At 39.3% G+C, this 21867-nt stretch overlaps 1 protein-coding gene across 1 annotated transcript in view; it reads left to right on the forward strand.

The window, feature by feature from the left end:
- The window catches only part of KCNH1 (potassium voltage-gated channel subfamily H member 1), a 176740-nt gene that overhangs the window by 76697 nt on the left and 78176 nt on the right, over nt 1-21867 (forward strand). The window contains exons 8-9 of the mRNA XM_063390736.1: nt 6766-6965; nt 10518-10770. Coding sequence (XP_063246806.1) covers nt 6766-6965; nt 10518-10770 — 453 coding nt within the window. The remainder of the gene's footprint in view (nt 1-6765; nt 6966-10517; nt 10771-21867) is intronic.

Below are 21867 nucleotides of genomic sequence, written 5' to 3' on the forward strand. Positions count from 1 at the left end.
GATCTTGATGATGCTCCATGTTTTGAGCGTGTGTACTTCAGTGTTGCTCTAGGCTAATCCCTTATGACATTCCTGAAGATGCTGTGATAAGTATGCTGCTCTTTGCAGGAATTGTAGTTGCTGTAACTAGTTGTGAAAATTGGTACATTTTCTTTCCATTCTGTTTTATCTTATCAGAGATAAACCTATCTGGTGCAGAATATAATTTGGAGAGGTGACTAGGAAGTGCCATTTTCTGTAGAATCTTCCTTTTTCTCTAGTTTTACCTTTTATTTAACATGGTGGTCTTTCCCATTTCAAATCTTGCCAGTTGATCTTGCTGTCCCATATTGTTATATTTTGACTGAAATAAATTGATTCTGCAAGGAGTTTTTTTGTGGACTCGTTAATTAAACTGTGCTAATTCTTAAAAAGTCTTTTTGTTATCAAGGGTTAAGGCCCTAATTTCAATTAATGACTAGGTATTACTCTGTTTGGAGTTAGTCATAGCGTTGTCAGGTTTAAGAATTTATCTGTAAGTTGAGGCAGAACATACATCTTCCTGTCTGGTTTATGATGCACTTTAGGATGTAAAACACTGCTTACCCCCATTGGGACTCACTAGTCAGTGGAAGTGCTGGGCCTTGTAGAGAAATGGATGCCTTCAGGTAATTTAAGTAAGAAGGGTCAGATGAACTTACTGGTCTGCAAGTGCTGTTTGTTTATAGAATAAGAGTGTGCAATCCTGTTTCCATGAAAGTGAGAGACATTAGTGGTTAGGGATTTCAAAGTTAGTCAGCTTGAAGTCTCACTGTATCCAGGATGCTCCTCTCTTTACTTCCTTTCAGCCTTATGCATCTGTTGTCTTCTGATGGTGTCCCTTTATGGCAGAAAGGTAGTATATGACCAGATTCTTACTCCTGAATTTCTCAACCAAGAACACATCTAGGTCCTCACAGGTTATTCTAACTAGTTGTGCATCTGATTACTTTAGTAATCTGCTTTTCTGTAAGCATATTGGCTGCTGTGGAGTCTGTGGCTGCCATTAAATCCCCCTCTGGTGACTGTTGGCACCTTTCAGGGTAAACACAGTACTAAACTGCAGCTGTCAAAACAAATGAGTGATGAGTTTTGTGAATCAGGATTCTTGCCATTTTACTTGTTTGGACACTTCTCAATTAGTCAAAATCCAGATTTTACAGTGTTAATTAGTGGGACTGTGTTAATTTAGTCAGGTGCTGCTGTGCAGAAGTAGGAGCCTTGGCCAGGGAGGTAACAGCCACCACGGTTCCTTTGTATGGGTTGGCTGGAGGCTTCCTCCTCTCTTTTCATAATCAGGCTCTTGGATCTGAGCTGCAGCCTTTCACAGAGAGCAGGGTGGTGTTGGCCCTGTGCTGTCAGTTTGGAGAGAGCTGTTTATGCTGAAGAGCTTTCTTACAGGGTTGATGCTGAAGTTTGTTCTGTTGGCTTGTACTCGCTCTGGCTCTGATCAGTTTTGCTCTGTGTGTTTTTCCATGCTGTGTGTTTCTGTGTGTTTTATCTCAGCCCAAACATGCTAAAGGCAAAAGCAGAATCTGTTGGAGAGTTATGCTGTGCATAATGTTTGCGAGCCAAAACACCTCTGGTTGCTGCTATCAGCTGTGTGGGTGCTTCCAGATCAAAATTAAAATGGAAAAAAAAAAAAGGCTTTGAAACATCCTAAGGGATGCTGTAGTTCAGCATCTTTGGAAGGTTTGGTAGTTTACCAACACTTGCCTCTGTTCTTCCATATTAAGTCTTAAACTGGCAAAATGTAAGTCATTGCAAATCAATGCGATAAGAGCAGGTTATATGGCTGTGCTGCTGTAGTAGCACGCTGCTTTTATTTTGTAGAGTTAGGAAAGGGTGTGAGGAGAGAAGCAGTGGGAGCTGCTTGTGGTGTTTGTTCCACAGCTGTTCTTAACTTCCCTTTCTGCCCTTACACACTGCAGACAGCCTATTTTAAGGTGCACAGATGTTTCTACTACTCTAGTCCTTGGTAGTTGCTTAAGTGGCTTCTTAGAGCAGCTGTTCCCTTGTTTATGTCTCTGACGTTCATTTCATTGCAGTTCTTGTTTTTTCTGGTGATGGGAAGATGAAAAAAACCCATGTGCTGATGCTCTGTTGTTTAGCCTTTATCAATTGTGTCCTCACTGGTGTCCTAGCCTTCTGCAGGGGAGACATTTCCATTGTAGCTGGAGCCCACTGTTGTCCTTCTCTGTCCCAATTTTGCTGCCAGCAGAGTGATTTCACCAAAAGTGATGATGAGAGTGAGAAGATTTGCAGTGGGATTCAACTAAGAGTTTAATAAAATTTGCCTGTGGTCTCTCATCTTTCATCCTAGGAATCAAGTGCTTGCACCACATGGTTTGACGTGCAAGTCCCTCATGGCCTGTTCAGGCTCTCTGCTTTGCTCTTTGGCATTAAATTGATTTTCAGACTTGCTCAGTAGTGTGCCAGTTCTCTGATTTTTGCCATTGCAACTGCCTTGCTTCAGAGGTGCAAATTAGAAGCTGATGGCATGAAAGAGGGAGGTGGAGCAGTGTATTGTTTCAGTCCAGGAGAACAGAGAGCTGTGGGAAGAGCTGGATTTAACAGTTACTGGGACAGCATGGGGGAGAGCTCCTCTGGGAATTTACTTTCTTACTTAAAAAATGTCTTTTGTCCCAGGTTGTGAAATTCAGGAACATGCTAAGACTAGCAATTGTAATTTGTTTTATAACAGGTGAAAATGTTCTGGATATATATTGTGAAAAGTCATGAAGTGCAGAAAATTAATTGACCTATTAGATTTTGGCTAAGCTGTTTACATTTATTCTTTACTGGCTAAATGAAATTATATCTTTATACATTGTGTTAGTAAAAAAACAAAAGGTAGATAGAAGATTACAAATAGGAAACTTTGTACAACAAAGCTTCCTAAGAAGTAGCAAATTAAGCAGCTCTGGGTCTGTCTGTACTGTTCTAGAAGGTTGTGTAGATACTTGATAAGTACATCTTGCTTTAGAAGCTTTGCTATCAGATTGCAAGATCACAAATAACAATTCTACCAAAACTAGTTCTGTAAACAATTCTTTAAGATACCTGTTCAGCTTGGTATTTGCTTGCATATTGAATTTAACAGTTCAATGTTTTTCTTTTAACTGAATGCTCTCTACCCATAAGTAGGCATAATTACCACTAATCAAGACCCCTAATCTCAAGCAATTATACACTCTTACATTGTTCTAATTGCACATTTGAAAATAATGTCATTTTCTCATATAATTATGAGATGATCCATACAATTAGTTTCTGCTTTTCTTTTTATCTGATCAATGTTAATTTTGTGTGACCTCACAATGTGTTATCTGAAAAATGCCTTTGAGACATGCAGTTTTTGTGGCTAATTTATGGTTGTGTTTCATATTCAGTAAGAAGTGATACAGTGCAACAGATTTTCAAGGCTGTGCTTTGAACTGAATCATTTGTTGTACACTAGGAACTTGTTGGTGAAACAGAAGGGCAGTTATACATTTAAATCATCTATTATTTGCAAATGCAGGCGCTTGCTCTTTGAATAGTGCTTAGGTTTGTGCAGTATGTAAAAGGGGTTTATTTTGGTTTTTTAATTGTTAAGTGGAATTTATATGCAGACAGACTTTCTCAATCAGCTTTCCAGACAGCAAAAATGAAGGCAGTTCATTTTCAGAAAGCACTGCAAATCTTGGGGGCAAGATACAAGAGATTGTTCACTAGTTGGTGTTGGTCTCACTTGTTGGTGTGGAGTTCTTCTGTGCACATTTTGTGTGTGAGGCCACTGGATGAGTGCATTTTGAACAAATCATCATCAGTCTGTTGATTCATCTCGGGAACCAAATGCAGCACTTACATCTGTAATTGGGGTAATTGTAAACCTCTCATTCTTACAGATAGAAATTCTTCCTCTTATAATTCTAAAATCAGACCCCAGATCTTTTACTGTGGTAGCTGAGACCTACACTGGCTCCTATTTATTTCTCCGTTCTTACTTGTTACATCATTAAAAGTAGCAGATGATTTGGTGACCTTTGCAACCCATGTCTGACCTTCATGATTCACTTGTGGGTAATTTGCTTCTGCAATTACTATGGTCCTATCTGTGATGTTATTTAAACTCGGGTTTAAATTGAGTATCACAGACTGCTGTGTAAATGAGCAGCCACATTATTGGGGACAACATATTTTTTCTTTATTGTCAGAAAAGAATATTAACAACAGGGGGTGAGGGCTGCATCAATTCTGAGGGATCTTGATACTCCTGGAGAGGAAATGCTGGAGATTTTGCTCTGACATAAATAGCTCAACTTTCTTCCTTTGGTAGAGTGTGTGTTTCTGAAACCATTCAGGGGCTGCAGTCTACTGTGGTGGATTCATTTTATCATTCCTTTGAAAGGAAGGAAAGGCACACAGCCAGCTACTTCTGTGCAGAAGAGTTCAAGGTTTAATATGCTAATGTATCTATTATTAGGCTTCAATATTAGGCTGCAAAAATCCTTGGCTTTAATGTGTCTTTAATAGTAATAAAATGGTTGGCTAATGATAAATTAAGGATTGGAAGTTTGGGAATTAAAAAAAATTAATCTAGGCAGGAATAATTTTTCTTGCCAAGATAATTGTCAAACTGGAGCTGCAATTTGCAATGGAAATTGCTTGCTTCATAATAATCAAAATATACGCTCAAACTTCTGTTTTTTCTTTAAGCTTCATGTAGCTGGACATTAATGGGATGCAGTGAGGACCCCCTTTTACCTTTGCTGGCATGGTGCTGTACATGCCAAGGTACTGAGCCCCCAGGTCTCACTGTTTGCCAGAGAGTACAGATACAATGGACTCGAGTGTTGTTGTCAAGAAATCTACAGATAAAAAACCTACTTGCCTCTCTCTCTCTCTAATTTGTCACCAATTTCAGTGCTGTGCTGGCTGCCTTGTGCTGCTGCAGTCTCCTGTAGGGTTGTTTGCATCTCTGTAACAGACAGCAAACCAGGACTTACTTAGAGATAGATAATTCTGCTCTAATATAAAAATACTCCTGGATTAAGGAGATGTTATGGTAAATCTGCTTTGTGAAGCATTTTATTATTCTTCACTACTCATTGGACTGCCCAGTATGGTTTTGTTCAGGTTAAGGTTAAACAGGGGAAATATATGTTTCTGGTCTCTGTATTAATGCTCTCCACTTCTCTTTAAACTGAGTGTGCATGTTTTTCTGCGTATTTTTATGCCTGTTTGTAGAGAGAGTAGACGGAAAAAGGGAGAGCTGTTCTCTACAGGAACTCAGAAAAGAAGTCATGCAGCATCAAGACAGAATTCTGCAGAAAATCAGCAGTGCAAAGGCCTTAAGCAAACCTAAACTTAAATTACATCTCTTGATGATCAGGGCAAAGATAGTCCCATAAGTTTGTTTTGCACAGTATCAAAGGTTTTTGTTGGCCACAGAACCCTAAAGCATCTTAGCTGGCTTAAGGATATCTGCCTATAACACTGACCTAAATAAATAGCCGCATTCTCAAAGGCAGAGTGGGATGAAGAATTTTTTTTTTTATTAGCTGGTGTGGGAGTAAACAAACAGCAAAAATGGGTACTTCAATAAGGCAAAATGTATTTTTTATAAGTATGGCTTCTCACTGATTTATTTTGATATGAAGAGATATGATACTCACATATTAGTGCTTGTTTTGGGGGACAGGAAATGATTAAGAGGGAGAACTTACTCAGTGAGCCAGAGCACTTATGGGTGGTTATCATCACATCTGCAGTCTGACTGTTCCTCTCCCTCTGCTGCCAACCTGTCACGTATCACTGACCTGATTCACAGTAGAGGAAAGCTCCCCTTGAGGCTTCCTGTCTCTCCGTTTCATTCAGGGCTGGATTGGCTGGGAGAGCCTCAGCCCCAGCCTCTGTGAGCTATCAAACCTGGCCACTGAGGCTGCCACCAACCTGCTGTTCTGTCTTGGGCTTCAGCAGATGGATCTTCTCAAGTCCTGTGTGTTTTCATCTGCTTCTCTCCATGCTTGGAAACACTGCCTTTTTTTCTTCCTAGTGTTTATTCTTAAATCTATCTTGATGAACCAGCTGGCTTCATAGCTGTGTTGTGTGAAGTCAGGAGGGCTGTGCAAAGGTTTGCCTCTGAGGGCTCTAGCTCTTTCCTCAGGTCTTGCTGCCCTTTTTCCTGAAGAATATAAAATGTAATGTGAGTTTTTATGTATTATTAAACTTATGTCTATAAATTACTGACCCCTGGTAGCTGTTTATTACATATTCCATCTTCTGCTTTGATGCATTGTTGTTGTCACACTGAGGTGGGTAACGATGACTCAGCTTACTACTGTGATAATGCACTTAAAGCCTGGAAATCTGTCACTGATGGTATTTCAACACAGGTGCTATAAACCTGAGATGAAAAATAGAACTATTTGCTGTCAAGCTATTTCTCTTAAAATTCTTCTGTCTTCTGTTGTGGTTTTGTAAGGTTTTGGGTACTTCTGAATTTTTGATGGACAAACAGTTGTGTTTTAGGAGCTCTGTGATGCAGGACATGCTCTCACAAAAGCAGGTGGTGGTCCTCAATTTGCAGTGCTGAAGGTGACCTATAAAATGCTCATGCTCATCAGGCCTTCCTAATAAAGCACCAGTACCTGCATGCATTTTTATGACCTACCATTTCCAGTCTTAAAGCCCAGTGGAGCACAGACAAGATCACCACATCTTACCGTGTATTTTCTCTGTGTTTTTTCTTCTTTTTCACAGCCCTTCTGTATGCCACCATTTTTGGTAATGTGACAACCATATTCCAGCAAATGTACGCTAACACAAACAGATACCACGAAATGCTGAACAGTGTCCGGGACTTTTTAAAGCTCTACCAGGTCCCTAAAGGACTGAGTGAACGTGTGATGGATTACATCGTTTCCACCTGGTCAATGTCCAGAGGGATAGACACTGAAAAGGTAAGTAAATTAAACTGCAAGGAAAGAAGTCACATCCTGAAAGTAGTCCATTAAAATAAACAGGAGGTACTGTCTTAGTAAAGGAGACAAATATTCTTTAAATAGTTCTAAGCAGCAGCTTCCCTTAATTTTAAACTTTTAAATACAGTATTTCAGCTGTTCTATCATACTGACGTATGATAGTGGTAAAAGTATGTATGTTTTGCCAGTGAAATGGCTTGAAATAGTATTAAAATGATAAAGGAAAAAGCTCAGTTTATGATAAATAAAGGTGATAAGTAAATAACAAGTTCCGGGTTGTAACACAACCCCACAGTTTTTCCAAATGAGATTTTTTCTGAAATATTTCTTGTGAGGTTGCTTGCAGGTCTCTGGGCCTGAAAACAAAGTAATTTTTTTTGTCATTGGAGAATTTGAATGTAATATTCTGTGTACAGGTTAAAGATATTAATGAAAACTGGAAGTATTTAATAATGTATTGCTTGAAATCTACCTTATGTAAGGCAAATGTTATCATTCCAATTCATTGAATTTACAAATAAATTCCCATTGTGTCTTTTAAAATAACAGATGGCCTTTCACCAGAAAAAAATGAACAAAAGGAACTCCTTGTCGCTTTCATATTAGTTGCCAACTTTTGTAGAGACAGACAATTTTTCTTCTGCTTGCAAAGAGATGTGATTTGAGGGGTGGATCATTCAGGAAATCATACCAGTGCTCTGGTCACCAGCCTTCTGGTTGGCAGCTTAATTCAGTATTCTGAACTATGGATGATGCAGTTAAAGAGCAAACAGTGTCATTTCTGTACAGCTGTTAGAGCATCATTATGAAGGAGTAGAACAGATGTGGCCTTGCACTGAGCTGCCTGGAGACTGAGGGGCACACAGGACACTGTTTGCTTTCCTAAATGGTCTTCAGCAAATCAGCCATTTTTAGATTCCAGACATGATTCTGTAAGCACTGTCTGCCACACTAGCTTGCAGAAAGAAATGGTATTTTAGTGCTGACTCGTGCTGGTTAGAAGCTGTTCTGCATGTTTTCTCACAATCTGTCTTTGTGTGGGGTTGTGATTTGAGGTAGGTGCATTTGGGGAAGGTGGAGAGGCATCTGAGGATACAGAGTATAATGAGCCCTGGTGCTTTCATTCAGCCCCCATTACAAACTCCTGCCATCATTTTAACAAAACAACAAGAAAAAATTGCTATGTAAATCATGGGGGGGCAGGTTTAGCTTGTCTTCAAAGTTCATTCTTGGCTTCTTTTGATAAGGAGAGAAATGCTTTAAGGGTACATTTGGAGACAGCAGAATAACCAAACCGAGCACAGCAATTCCCAGTGTAGCTTTTGAGAATTATCTTAATAAACTAGAAAAAAAGTCTCCAATTGTCAGGAACCAAAGAGCTCATTATGGTGCTGTTTACAGTAACTGGTGTGCTCATAGCTGGGCTGCCTCTGGCCGTGACTGCTAAACCAAGAACTCAGCTTTCATCTGCACAGCAAAAGCTGTGGTTGGCTGTGCCAATCCATAAACTCCCAGGCCTGAGCTCTGTTGTTTTGATGCCTGTGTATAACTTCTGGGATGTCTTGTCATGAATAAAACATGTATTGCTCATGAAACAGAACACTGGTTGTTGTGCTCCTCTGAAACGCAGCGCGGCTCCCTACAGATGAGGCAGAGACTTAAGTATGAGCTGAGCCTATCACACAACTGGTCCTGTCACTATTTTGTGGGCCACAAATTTGTCAGTTTAGTGTTCACTGCAGACATGCTAAGTTATTGGTCTAGAAAAAGCCAGTACAACTAAATTTAACCAAGAACTACTGAAAGATTCTAAAATTGATGTATGAAGATATATTTCTTACCTCCTATACAAATGGAAGTCTTCTGTTTGTCTGTAACTCTGAAATGCCTTTAATCCCATTCATTTTTGTGCAGTCTGGAGACAACTTCTTTAAATGGAGAATGGAAAATTAATTAACTTACTCTAAGACCACTATACCAAAAAGTTTTTGGATAACAGCATAATTTTAAATATTCTCTTGTATAGTCAGGGCTTTTTGCTACTATTTCTATTACAACCACCCCCTCTGTGTGTGCTAGTCAGGTAACTGCGTGTGTGTAATTCCAGTAGTAAAATTTGGCAAGAATATGCCACAAGAGAATATTTTTGTTGCCAGAGTAAATGAGATAATGGAAAAGATAGATAGGGCCGCTGCCTGTGTTTCATGTTAAATCCTGATCTTGCTGCCCCAGCCCCTTTCTGTGAGCCTGGAAAACTGAGAACTGGCAAGTTTGGCAGCTCTTCTGATGTTCTGTACTGGACAGCCAAAAAAAATCATCTATGAGTGCCACACCTAAGCAACACAGAGATATATCTCTTTTTAGAAGTAATATCTGTACTAAAAGGTCTGGAGGTGGGCCAAAGATTATGATATTCATGGTGGAGTTATTTGCCTCTGGAGTACCAGGCATGATATCTGGAACCAGTGCCATGGATGGAATTATGAGCTTGGTTCTCTGCTCAGATCTTGCACAGAGCCCCATTTCAAAGTGTAGGCATTGCCACAGTGCTACCTGTGTTACCTTTATGTTGTTCATGAGTATTTGCAGTGAGACACTCTTCTCTTTCCATCTAGGAAAATATGTGGGAGTAACTCTGAATCTCAGAGTGTTCCTTAATTGGGCGGAAGAGTTATTGCTAAGAAAATAATAATAAAAAAACAGAGGCAGACTTAGACTACTCAATGTTTTTCTCAAAGAAATATGTCCTAGATGTGCTTCAGCATAGACCACTCCCCAAGGATTTTGTTATCCCCAAACCCTGTTCATGTTACTTCTTTCCACTTTTAATCTGTACATGCAGCAGTGATTTTGTATTCTTTCCCCTTGGCTGTCTGTATTCTATTAAAACCCTTCAGAAATGGCCCTGGCTGGTGCCTGCTGTGCTGAGCATCAGCTCGTGCTCTCTTAGGAGCACACATCATGAATTGCCGTGAGGAATGCTGCACTTGGAAGATCAAAGGCTGCCCAAAAGAGCATCATACCTTAAAGTCCCTTTCCTGTGTAAACAAAAAACTCGTTAATGCCACTGACAGGTGAATACCTGCAATTCTCAATGTTATGAGTTAACTAAAGTTTTAATAATTTGTTTCAGTTGTTAAAGCATATAACTTGTGCAGGCTTTTCATGGAATCTGCTTATGAAAAGTGACCTGCCCTCTAGAAACAATTCTTCAGGAAGATTTTCTTCAACACTTTTGGTACTGCTGTGCTCAAAGTTTTATTGTCTTAAAAACCTGAGGCCTTCTGGCGATTCAATAGCCAGCAGAGCATGTTGGTGAGATGAAAACAGTGTTTTTCTTCAGATGTTATGAAGTACACTAAGTTAGTGTTGTGGCTTATGTGGATAAATAATATAAAAATAAACATACGCTCTGAGATTAGAAATTTTATGAGAAGGAAGAAAGTAGTTCTTCAACCGTGCGTGATAAACTAGCCATGGCAGGCACATAGGAGCCGTGCACAGGAATTGATTGCCTGATTTCCCTGTCAGGTTTTGCAGATTTGCCCCAAGGACATGAGAGCAGACATCTGTGTGCATCTGAACCGCAAGGTTTTCAAGGAGCACCCTGCCTTCAGGCTGGCCAGTGATGGGTGCCTTCGGGCCCTGGCCATGGAATTTCAGACAGTGCACTGTGCTCCAGGAGACCTGATCTACCACGCCGGGGAGAGCGTCGACAGCCTGTGCTTCGTGGTCTCGGGCTCTCTGGAAGTGATCCAGGATGATGAAGTCGTTGCTATACTGGGTGAGTTTGAGAGCTGGTAATATGCATTTCCATAAATACGAATATGTACAGCAATTTATAGCCTCTTCTAGTCATTCTTTAAAAAGCTAAGTTTGTTTTTCCTTAGCCTGGAGAGGTTTGATGGGCAGCCATCTAATATCCAGATTGCTTCAACCCTGTTTCATCTGGTCAATGGAAACTTTACTTTAGCATGGGGTCCTGGTTTGGGGCTTTCCCTGTCTTGGCACATTCCTTTAAATTACAAATTCCACTTAGAACTTCAGAAAACTTGTTTTTGAAGTTCCTGGCTTCTCTGCCTCACTCCCACCGCCCTCCCATAACAGTCCACTTGCACTGTAATTTTTCCAGTTAGATTTATTTAAGATATCATGTTGAAATAATATTTATCTATTTTAAAGTCAAAGTAATTTAAAACATTTAGAGCAAATTTGTGTTGACTTGGAATGGCAGCTTTGGGTTGGAGGCATTGAAAAGAAACTGGTAGGGGTGTGAACAGCATTCTGAGGCAAAGCTAACAGAAAGAGTGGGATAATCCAATAGATATAGATGAATCATGAGGTGGTGGCAGCATTGAGGAAGTGATACTTACCATTTGATTCTGTCAATCCCTTTTGTGATAAGACAAATTCTCGTGGCGGCTTAATCCTGTAACTGTCACTCATAGCAGCCTGAAAAAGAGAATAAAACATCTTGGTAATATTTTTCTGAACACGCACACTCAATTCTCCTAAGACAAATGTTTACTGAAAAATGAGGGGGCTAATAAATATGCTGAGCTCCATTATCCTCTACTTTTGGACAGGATTGCATGTACAGCATAGGGTAAATGTAGAGTCATGGAGAATCAAGTTGATGATACTTTGTGCCACACAAGCAGCTAAAAAGGTGAAAAGTTGGAGGATAACTGATTCTCTTTTGTTCTGGAATCACCTGTGCTGCTCAGTGCTATATGGTGTTTGTAACTTCTGCTTGTCAATGCTGCTGCACATCAAGAACTTGCTACCTTTTGCCATGTTGAACTCTCATGAATTAACATGACAAATGTAGAACACAAACGAAGACCCCTCAGTTTGTGTGCCTTTATGCCACCACCTGGGTTCAGCATGTGAAGAAAACCTCAAAACATCTTGCTGCTCTATTTGAGTATAGGTAAAAAACACTGGGATCGAATTTCTTTAAAATGTTCTTTAAAGATACCAATTTTCTCCTCATCTTTACTGGTATCTCCTGCATTTTATCATAACACTCTAGAAAACCTTCTGCAAAGATTGTTTGAGGAATCAATGTTAAGGAAACCTAACTCCCAATCTCTGCTGCTGCAGAGTGATAGCTACAGATAAATGAGGCTGTTCCCTTGGTATCTGGATGAATAGAAGTATTTTGTTGCTGTACTTCTCCTGGGATGTAACTATTGATCCTCTTCCCTGCACAACTTTTTATTTTCTTCTTTTTCTTTCTTTTTCTTTTTTAAAATTTGGAGCCGTTTCCTGAGCTCCCACTAAAGTTGGTGAGTTTTATTCACATTTTCTTCATAAAGATTGTAAGTGGAGAGGAAAGTAAAATGAAGTGGGATCTGTTTGGGATTCTGTGAGATTTCATTTTGGATGTGCATCAATTTTTTGTGTTTCAGTTTCTGGACTAAGGAATCCCTTTCCTTCCACACATGTGTGTACCTTCCTCTCCCAGGCCGTGAAGACTTCTGCTGAAGTCTTCTCTATCCTGAAAAGAAATTATGTTTTTAACTAAGTTTCTCACTATTGTAAATCAGTTGAATTTCTTTTCCTTCAGCATTGTGTAATTTAATTACCACACTACTGAAGGACGCACCAGGAGATGGATCAGGGTTTCCTCTCTAACTTCCTTGTACTCTCAGTTTTCTTATCTGTAGAAAACAGTGTTTTGGGCTGTTTTTTTGTTGTTTTTGATTTTTTTAAAATTTTATAGTTAGCTAAACTTACCAAGCTCTTGATGAATGTATACCAGAGAAAACAAGGTACTACAAGGGAGAAAAAAAGTGTATTGTACAAGAAACACAATTTTTGCTGATCCTTCAGCCAGAAAAACCTGTGCCATAAATTTTGTTTACCAGTCCCGACCAAGCATAGCTGTGAACATCAAGCATGTAACAACAAACCATGTGAAGAATTCCATAGGGTAATTTTAGTTGACAGGTATGTACAGAGACTGTAATCTTCTTTCAGGCATTCTGGAAATGAAAATGAAAAAAAATAAGTGCACAAATTATTCAAGGTGAATTATTTGCTCAGCTCTGGCTGTCACATAATAAAGCAACCTTTGCAGCTTGCCATGTAGCCTGTATCTTCCTTACAATGGAGAAACTAATTGCAACTCTGAATCAGTCTGTGGGACTGCTGTGCAGCATTGCATAAACTAAAGGCAAACTGCACTTAATCCTTAAAGGATCCAATTCATAGGAAACATTTTCAAGTTCTGAAATCATTTAACCTTGCAGGCTGGTGTATAAGAATGTATTGTGTAGCCCTGGAGTGAATTGTGTACGCTTGCATAATGTCCTCCCAAATCAGTTCCATGTAATACCCCAGAGACAGGTGTATTCTCAGTTCAGGCTTATGTTCTCAGAACAAAGCACTGACTTTGATTGACTTGGATTAAGACGAGTACTGAATTGGAAGAAATTGCACAGCAGTGAAAAAAAGTACTATTTTTGTGTGTCCCCTAAGATTGCCTTCCCATTAATGTAAATTGAGACACAAACACAAAAATATGCAAATTAAAAAAAAAACCCACCAGCCTCAATTCTTTGTATGTTTTGTAAGTAAATATTTAAAGAAATTGACACACTTTAGATGAAGTTTGATTTGTTGGGATGAAAGATATATTTTTTGAATTCTGTGCAAAATTTATGTTAAAATACAGAAATTACTGATGTTCATGTGACACAATCTTTGGATTATTTGTGTTACAGAAACAGATAAATGTAGAAAATGACCTCTCAGCCAGGCGATTGATTTATTTGTGATTCATTCCAATACAAATGAGTCAGAAATAGAAGACTTAGCCACTCTATTACTATGTTTTCTATGTTAATGTGCAAGTATGAGAGTGGGATTATGTAGAAGGGATGTTGAGCTGGTGGGAAGCTGCCTGGATGAGACACAATTCTGGTTTTGGTAGTTTGCTGTTCTTCCACTGACACTGCTGTTACTGCGTAGGATGAAATGCTGACATACACTCAGCACTTTGAGGAAGACTGAGACAAATCACACAGTCCCTGCCCTGAAGAGATCTGAGCGAAGCACAGGTCATGCAGGACTTCCATTAAGAGAATGTTTTCAACTTGTCTGTGCTTTTAACTTTCCTAAGCCCTCCCAGTTGGCCTGATGCCTCTTTATCCACCTGAGACTGACAGTATCTCTTTGAGCTACTCCTTCTTAAAGACTTAGCTGTTTATCCCGACAAATGGTTAGAAAAAATGTGAGGGTTTGTTTCCTCTGTTAGAAACAATCAAGTGGTTTATGTGCACTTCATTTGGCACCTCTAGTTTCTCTGTTTTGGAGCAGATCTTTCAGGCTGAGACACTGACCATCTGAAAGCCTGACTTTACCACAAGTCTTTGAAAAGTTAAAACCTACTCATGCTCAGGAGATTGGCTCTGTTTTAATTTGTCAAATAACTTCTTAAAAATATTCCTCCTGAATTAACTGTTTTCTAGGCACAGACCATAAGGTCTGACTGCAGCTTTCTTTGGAATATGCAGGAGAAAAGGCACTTTGCTGCCCTCCAGCCATTTAGTCTGAACATTTTAAATCTCCCTCATCATTACTTGAAGAAGTGCTAATTCCTGTGCTATGTCTCCAATTGTGCGTGTGCTTAGATAATTTAATGAGGATTACAGAAAAGTATGTCATAGCAGCAAAAATAACTTTTTGTATGTATTTTATGGAAATACATGGAAGGGCTGGATAGGAGACTTTGTTAGTACCCAAGTAGCTTCTTTCTGCCTGAAATTGGGGTGACTTTTGACATTTAGGAAAACATTCCAGTAAGAAGCTGGAGAGAGGAAGGAGAAGATCCTTGAAAATTAGAATGACAAATGTATTTTCTAGATAGCAGTGGGGAAAGCAGGGTCTTGTACTTAAATTTTCAGACTGCTGCAAAATTTGTCCATTTATGGCTCCTGGAGGGCCTGACTGACTCATATGAGATGTTCAAAGCTGCTGAAATGGTCTTGATACATCCTGCAAGGGGGCCGTGTGTTTATGGAAAGTAAGACTGGAGGTTAGTTTTGTGGACTTGATTTGAGACAGGGAACTTTCAACTTTTATTTAACAACTAAAAACCAAAGCCCTGGAAACCACTGTGGTCTTCAGAGCTGAGCACTGGATGAGAAAAATAGCATTAACTAGAAGATTTGGTTAAAAAGAAAAAACAACACTCTCCCACCAAACAGTTTGTCCCAAGTGTTACAGTCCAGCTGTTCTGCATTTATGTTCTTGCTATCTTTATTTGACCTGAAAACTTTCAAACGAATAAACCTTTTTCGTGACTGTTGATTTAACATCACAGAATATCCTGAGTTGGAAGGGACCTGTGAGAATTTTTGAATCCAACTCCTGGCTCCACAAAGGGCAAGTAAAGTGAGCGAGTCAGGAAGGGAAGTCAAGGCAGGAATTTATTGTGAGTAAGGAACACAATTGCTCTCCAGCAGGTCAGTGTGTTGTTGCTGTTGTTCCTGTTGTTGTTGCTATTCCTTTTGCTGCTATCAAAACTGAAAGGCAATAATGGAATGGAGGTATTATGTAGACGTGCAAGTGTACAATAACACAGTGTCAAGAACGGGATTTTTTGGGAGAGAGGCAGGGAGTGTGCAAAGGATACAGAGATTTACATTAAAGATCACACAGGAGCTGAGGAAGTGCAATTTGCATGACCCTGAAATACAGATCTTTTATTGTTATTTACAAAGCTTCAAAGTTGACAAGATTGGAGACTGTGGTTTTAACGTGATGTTGTAGGGGACCTTGGTGTGCCGTGTTTTGTTTCAGCAGGATATTAAATGCTCCATTTGCATTGTGTGGAGAAATTCCTGCTGATTTAATTTGGTCTAATTGCAGTCTTAAAGAAATGTTATAAGAATAATTGTTTGTTTTCTTTACAATTGCTTTAGCTTACTCATTTAGCCGTGAGCATTTCATTCAAATGTAGACACCAGAGGATTGATCCAGATTTTGGTGGGACCGATTTACATCCAGACAGGACAGTGCCAACTGCAAGGGCAACTGTGCCACAGGGATGGCCTGTTTTAGAGGAGGGACAATGGCAGTGGAGAAGTATTGTCTGTGTTAGACCCCCTCCATGGAAAATGTTGCAACTTCCACACAATCGGGTGAAAACTGCTTCTCAGCAGATTTGAAGATGGCAGATAAGTTGACTGAGCCCAGGCTGCTATCTTTAGACTGTCCCTAGTACCTGAGCTAACTCAGATTTTCCTGAACTAAACTGCTCTGTGTACTACCCCATTTTCAAAAATTAGTTCTGTTATTTTAGAGCCTGTTATTTAATTCCAAAGGACAGAAGAAGTCCCTTATTTCTCTGATTAATTTTTCACCTGAATTTTAAGTGTAGGTACACCTCTCAGAGTTAAAAATGCCAAGCTCCTGAGCTCTCAGGCTTTAGAAGTGGTTGCAGGATTATGGATGGCATTAGGAGTTTTCTGACAGTATCTAACATCACAGCATTGTTTGTGCTATTGAATAGACTGAAATATGACCAGAGGTGCTTTGACAAAGGAATGATTGAAATTAAAATCCATCTTTATCCTCAGTAGTTCTATTGTGTTTTTTCTATTTATAGTTGAAAGGTGGGGGTTTTTTAGATGATTTATATAGGCAGGTTGGACAAGTTGCATGTTTCTGTGCAGTGATTCAATAAACATCAACCGAAGAAACAATTTTCAGAGTCCGATTTACTCAATGAGTGTCCAGGCACACTTAGCAAAAACATTACAGATGGAGATCCAGCTAAATGTTTTAAAAGGCCATGGCATAAAGAAATTTACATTAATTTAAGATTTGAATTTCATGGTGCATGCAGGAGCAGCACTAAAACTCTTATTGAGAAATATAGGTTTATCCCACGTAGTGGTTTTGGACAGAGAGTATTCCTTATTCCTGTCCTCCAGACATCTGGGGTAGCCTGATACCAGGACTTGCCATTTTTGAGACTTTTTGTTTGTTCTGTGTCTAATTTCTGACAGGCATTAAAAGCATGAATTGTCAAAGCTCCTCTCCACTGCTGTTTGTAGATGGTTTAAGGCTGCACAGGGTATTGGAAAAACAGATTTTTAGAACATTCGATGCCTTGCTGGAGTAAGTGCGGAGGAGGAGTATCCCCTGTGAACAGAGGCCTCAGCAGGGAGCTTTTGGGCACCTTTCATGTTTTATTGCTGTGAATTTATCCACCTTTGCATAATGTGCTCTTAAATAATCCAACAGCATTGCCTGTGGAAGAAGTCCTGCTTGGAAGCTGGCAGGGTCTGGCAGGACAGTGGCGATGATGATCCATGACACTGGCAGCTGGAACTGAGATCTGATGGGATGAGGTTCTCTGCTCCAGCATCTCAGGATGTCTGTGTGAGGAGGGCTTGCACATCATATCTGTGTGCATGCTGCAACAAGAGGTGTGAAGAGGTAGAAATTATAAATTAGCAAGGAAGTCAGCTTTCTATAAAGACCCTGATTTCTGGCAGATGAACCAGTAAACTACTTCTCTCTCTTTTTTTTTTTTTTTTTTTTTTTTTTTTTGGTAGGGTTTTGTTTCACAATTTTGGAGGAGGAAGAATAACTCTCTTTTCACTGAAGAGACAGGTTAAAAAATAATTGAAAAAATTTTCATGAAACTCTAGTTTTTCTTTGTTTTCTCCAAATTTCAGATTAATACTTTTTTTTTCCGAGATATGTAGAGATATGTTTCTGTAACATTGTTAAATTTATTCTGAAGGAGTTACTAAAATACTAAATAAAATAAAATACAAGATAGATGCAAATATCATGAGGTTTTCAAAATATTTACTTTCTGTATTTCAGAACACAAAACTTACTATTTAAACTCTTGTGAATCCTTTCTATCTGAAGTAAAACAATAAAATTTGGCGGCTTTAATGTATGTTTCAAGCAAGATCTAGGACATAAAGCCTATCCCTAAGTAATCAAGGAAGTAACCCAGAGGATAATGCAATTTGAGCCTCTTATATAGGTGGGGTTTTTGGGTCTTTTCTTTTGGTCAGGGAATTAGACTGCCCATGCAATGACAACACAGATTGAGCTGTGGTTTTCCTATCACTAAACCACTGCAAATACATTCAAATATATTTATTACTCCAGTTTACCTGAGCTACTCCATATACTTTGAGTTTGAACAAACTGGCCACATATTTATAACATTTTTATAATAACCATTAAAATGCAAATAAGGATAAATAATGCAGATTCTGGTGAAGCCTTCTGGCTTTTTTTGTGAATAAACCTGGTAGGGCCCAGTAGATGTTTAAAACTCTTCATCACAGTATGTCAAGTACTGAAATATAATCCATGTTGTATTCTGAGAGACAAATAAAGACCTTAATTATAGCAACAATAATAGAAATTTTAGCTGTAACTAAATCACGTTGTTGCTACTCATCTCTAAAATAAATGTTTTTATTTTGCTTGTATAGTAATGTGTTTCCACAGAGAAAATTGATGCAGTTGTGTAGTAAACTGTCTGCAAAATGTTGCCAGGCTGTGATTTACAACATGAACAGAAACGCTGTGTTTGTATTTGTGCATCAGGAAAATCACTGAAAGAGCAACTTCAGCTTATTATCTCTGTAACACCTACTTTGGTCTCTGTGGCAAAGATATTCAAGCTTTTTGGAGGTCTAATTAGAGGAAAAGAGTAGTTAAAACCTCCAGTTAATGAAAAATAGTGTATTCTCTGCAGTGTACTTGGTCATTCACTTTCCATTACATGTCTCAGTTTGCACTTGAGAAATCTTAAGAAAATCCAAAGCAGCAAACCACTTCCATGCACCATCTCCTTCCAGCTGTATTGTGTTGGAGAACCAAGCTAAGGCTATTCAGTGGCTGTCAAGTTGTGCAATTTGTCTGTAGGACAGCTACTGAATACTTCACCTCAATGCCAAATGCTAGCTCCATTTTTTTCTGGCTGACAGAGGAAATATTATTTTTGCTCTAGTGTCTTCACTTGCCTTGAGTCTTTCTCCTCTCTGTAAAATGGGCAAGTTTAAATTGCATGCCTTACTTAGATTTGGAGGAAATGAGGGAAGAGAGGAGAAGGGAAGGATTTTCAGTTGAAGCCAAATAATCATGTGGTGATCACAGAGGGAGTTTGACCCCAGAAAATCTGGGTGTTTGCTTTTATAGCAACGTAAAAGCATATAGTTGGTGTCTCCCATTGCTTGGAGAGGGAGAGCAGATCCTGAGGGTGCAGACCAGTGTGGGGGCTCCAGGGAGCTGTGCTGGGAAAGCATCACAGATAACTGTATTTGCTAAACACCTGATTGCCAAGCGATGCTTAATGCTGCATTGCCACTGAGGTGAGCAATGTTTGGTCATTCATTGCTCAACCAGGAGCAATGTTTGGTCATTCTGTCTGGTCTTTGGATCTGCTGACACTGTCAGATCCTATATCTATTGTTCAAACCTGTAGATGAAGGCAAATTGGGAGAGGATGTGGCCTAGATTCTGCTATTGACTGCTGTAACAACCATTACTATTGCTTTGAGAATGATTCAAACACAAATTTTTTATCTGATATACTGAAAATCTATGGATTCATGTGAATGCCTTCAAAACCCACACTGGGTTAGGAGACCTGCGACACATGAACCCATAGCCTCAGCTTCTCCCCCAGCTATCACACCAAAACTGCACCAGGACTTTGAGACACCCAGAACCCAAAAGTGGACTGAGCAGGTTATCAGCCAAACACATATTCCACATGAGTCATTTTTCTGGAGTAGACTGGGATATCTTCTGTCTGAGAGAAGAGCTCTTCCCGTAAGAGTGAAAAGGCCAAGGGTTGTTGTGGCAACAAGGCAGCACAGGTGTAATGTGGTGGTTCTTTTGTGGTGATAGTGTGGTTCTTTCCTCAGAATCAGCAGAACACCTGACTACGCTGCAATAATCACATCTTTGTCACTGGTGCTGCTTTCAGGAGACAGAGTGGATGTGGCTTGATTTTATGCCTGACTCAGGCTGAATTAGCAGTGGTAACAGAGAAATCGCCTTTTCACTTAAAAGATAAACAGCAAATGTGATGTAGAGAAGAAACTGGGAAGGAACAAATATGGAAACAGACGGTTTTGTAAAATATTTCTTCACAGTTTAAGTATATCAGGATTTGGCGACTTGTTGTTATCATTAAAAACAAACTAGGAAACATAAAAGGCAGAAAACTATTTGGCTTTCCAATGCATGCTGAGTTGATGGTGGAAAAGGTCCTCAGCCCACAGATCCAACAGGGAATATAAATGATTGATGGTAAAAGCTTAGATCATCCACTTCAAGTGTGATTGACAGATAATGTTCCTGGCAAACATCTGGAATTCAGCAAGCTGGGAATGAGAAATGCAAAGTACTGACAAACAAACGGCTGTCCACATTTCTCTAGTTTTTTAATCTTTCTTCAGATGTAAGTAATACCTCTGAAATATATGAAGCCTGGAGTTACATAAAAAAAGAGGCTTTTGGCTCATGATCCCTAATGCAGCCCTTGGACTTTGCCAACCACCTTCTGACTCAGAAGTATCGCCATACCCTTCTTGCTTTTCAATTGCAGAAGGTTTTGATAAAACACCCACTTAGTCTTTCCCCCCCCTCCTTTTTTTTGATTCCTTTTTCCAAAGTGATTGATCTTACTGTGTGGAGAACATATAGACAAAGGGAGATGGTATGCAATTCCTTATCAAGCTTAAGAGGCCAATATTTCTAATGTGGTGCAGGTAATCCTGGGTGGAATTTTAATTCCTTCTTGCTATATAGATTTCTACTTCTCCTTCGCCCCTCATTTTTCTGTAAGTGTTAAACATGGGGTTTTTTTAGAATCTGACAATCAAATTCAATACTTTTGGTACCCATCATTTAGAAAATGGACTTGACAGAAATAAAGCAATGAGGTGCTTGCATGTGCCTTGCTTTGGAAACTGAAATACAGTGTAGGATCCATTGTCAGCTAAATCATTGGCTGTTAACTTCAAGGAATTTTTAATGAAAGAAAAGAGTACAACTTTTTAGCTCATTTCTTAAAACCAGGGACTTCTGTGGTCTGAGCTGGTCACTCGTGTGTTGCCTTTCTCTGGTTTGGCTCAGCAGGCACCCAGCAGACCCAGCGCCCTCCTGTGCTGTTCTTGCCACTAATGGGAGGTGGCAGGACAATGCAGGAGGGAGATCTTTTGGGAGGGAAGACTTACAAATAGTGAAGGGAAACTGTGTCTGCTGCCACAAGTGAAGGACAAAGTTGTGTGTTATGGGAAAAGCAGAATTAAATTTCAAAAAGAGTAAGAAAGATGTAACTAACTTGTGTTTTACCTCATTTCTGAGGGAGGCACAGCAGCAGCATGCTGGCTGTGCTTGAATTGTACCAATCATTCATCACATTACTGTGGGGCAGTAACATGATGGTTGTCATTTTAAGGTAGGGAAACTTGTCTGGAGATGTTAAGCAATACACTTAGAAATAAGTTAGATTCTGTCTCCCTTGTGCTTGGACTACCAGCTCTAACTGTTGCTCATCAGTGGTGGCACAATTCAATGCTTGAGAGATTCCAGCGTGTTAATTAAAACAGTTGTTTAGCTAATTGCCTGGAAGATTGTGAATAAAAGCATATTTAATCCAAAAGCAAACAATCCATTTTTACCCAGTGAAGCATATCAGTTTTTATGGTGCATAAAAATAGTTTCATTTCAATTTTGAATATATTGTGTATTTGCCTAAAAGCCTTGTAGATGATTTGTTTTAAGTGCACGGAAGCTTTTTTTCTTTAGCCATTTTATTGTATCTGCTAAAAAAACCCCATACAAATAATTGAAAATGTGAAAAGTCATTGCTATTAAA

This window comes from Prinia subflava, chromosome 2 (assembly GCF_021018805.1).
Source record: "Prinia subflava isolate CZ2003 ecotype Zambia chromosome 2, Cam_Psub_1.2, whole genome shotgun sequence".
Lineage (NCBI taxonomy): Eukaryota > Metazoa > Chordata > Aves > Passeriformes > Cisticolidae > Prinia > Prinia subflava.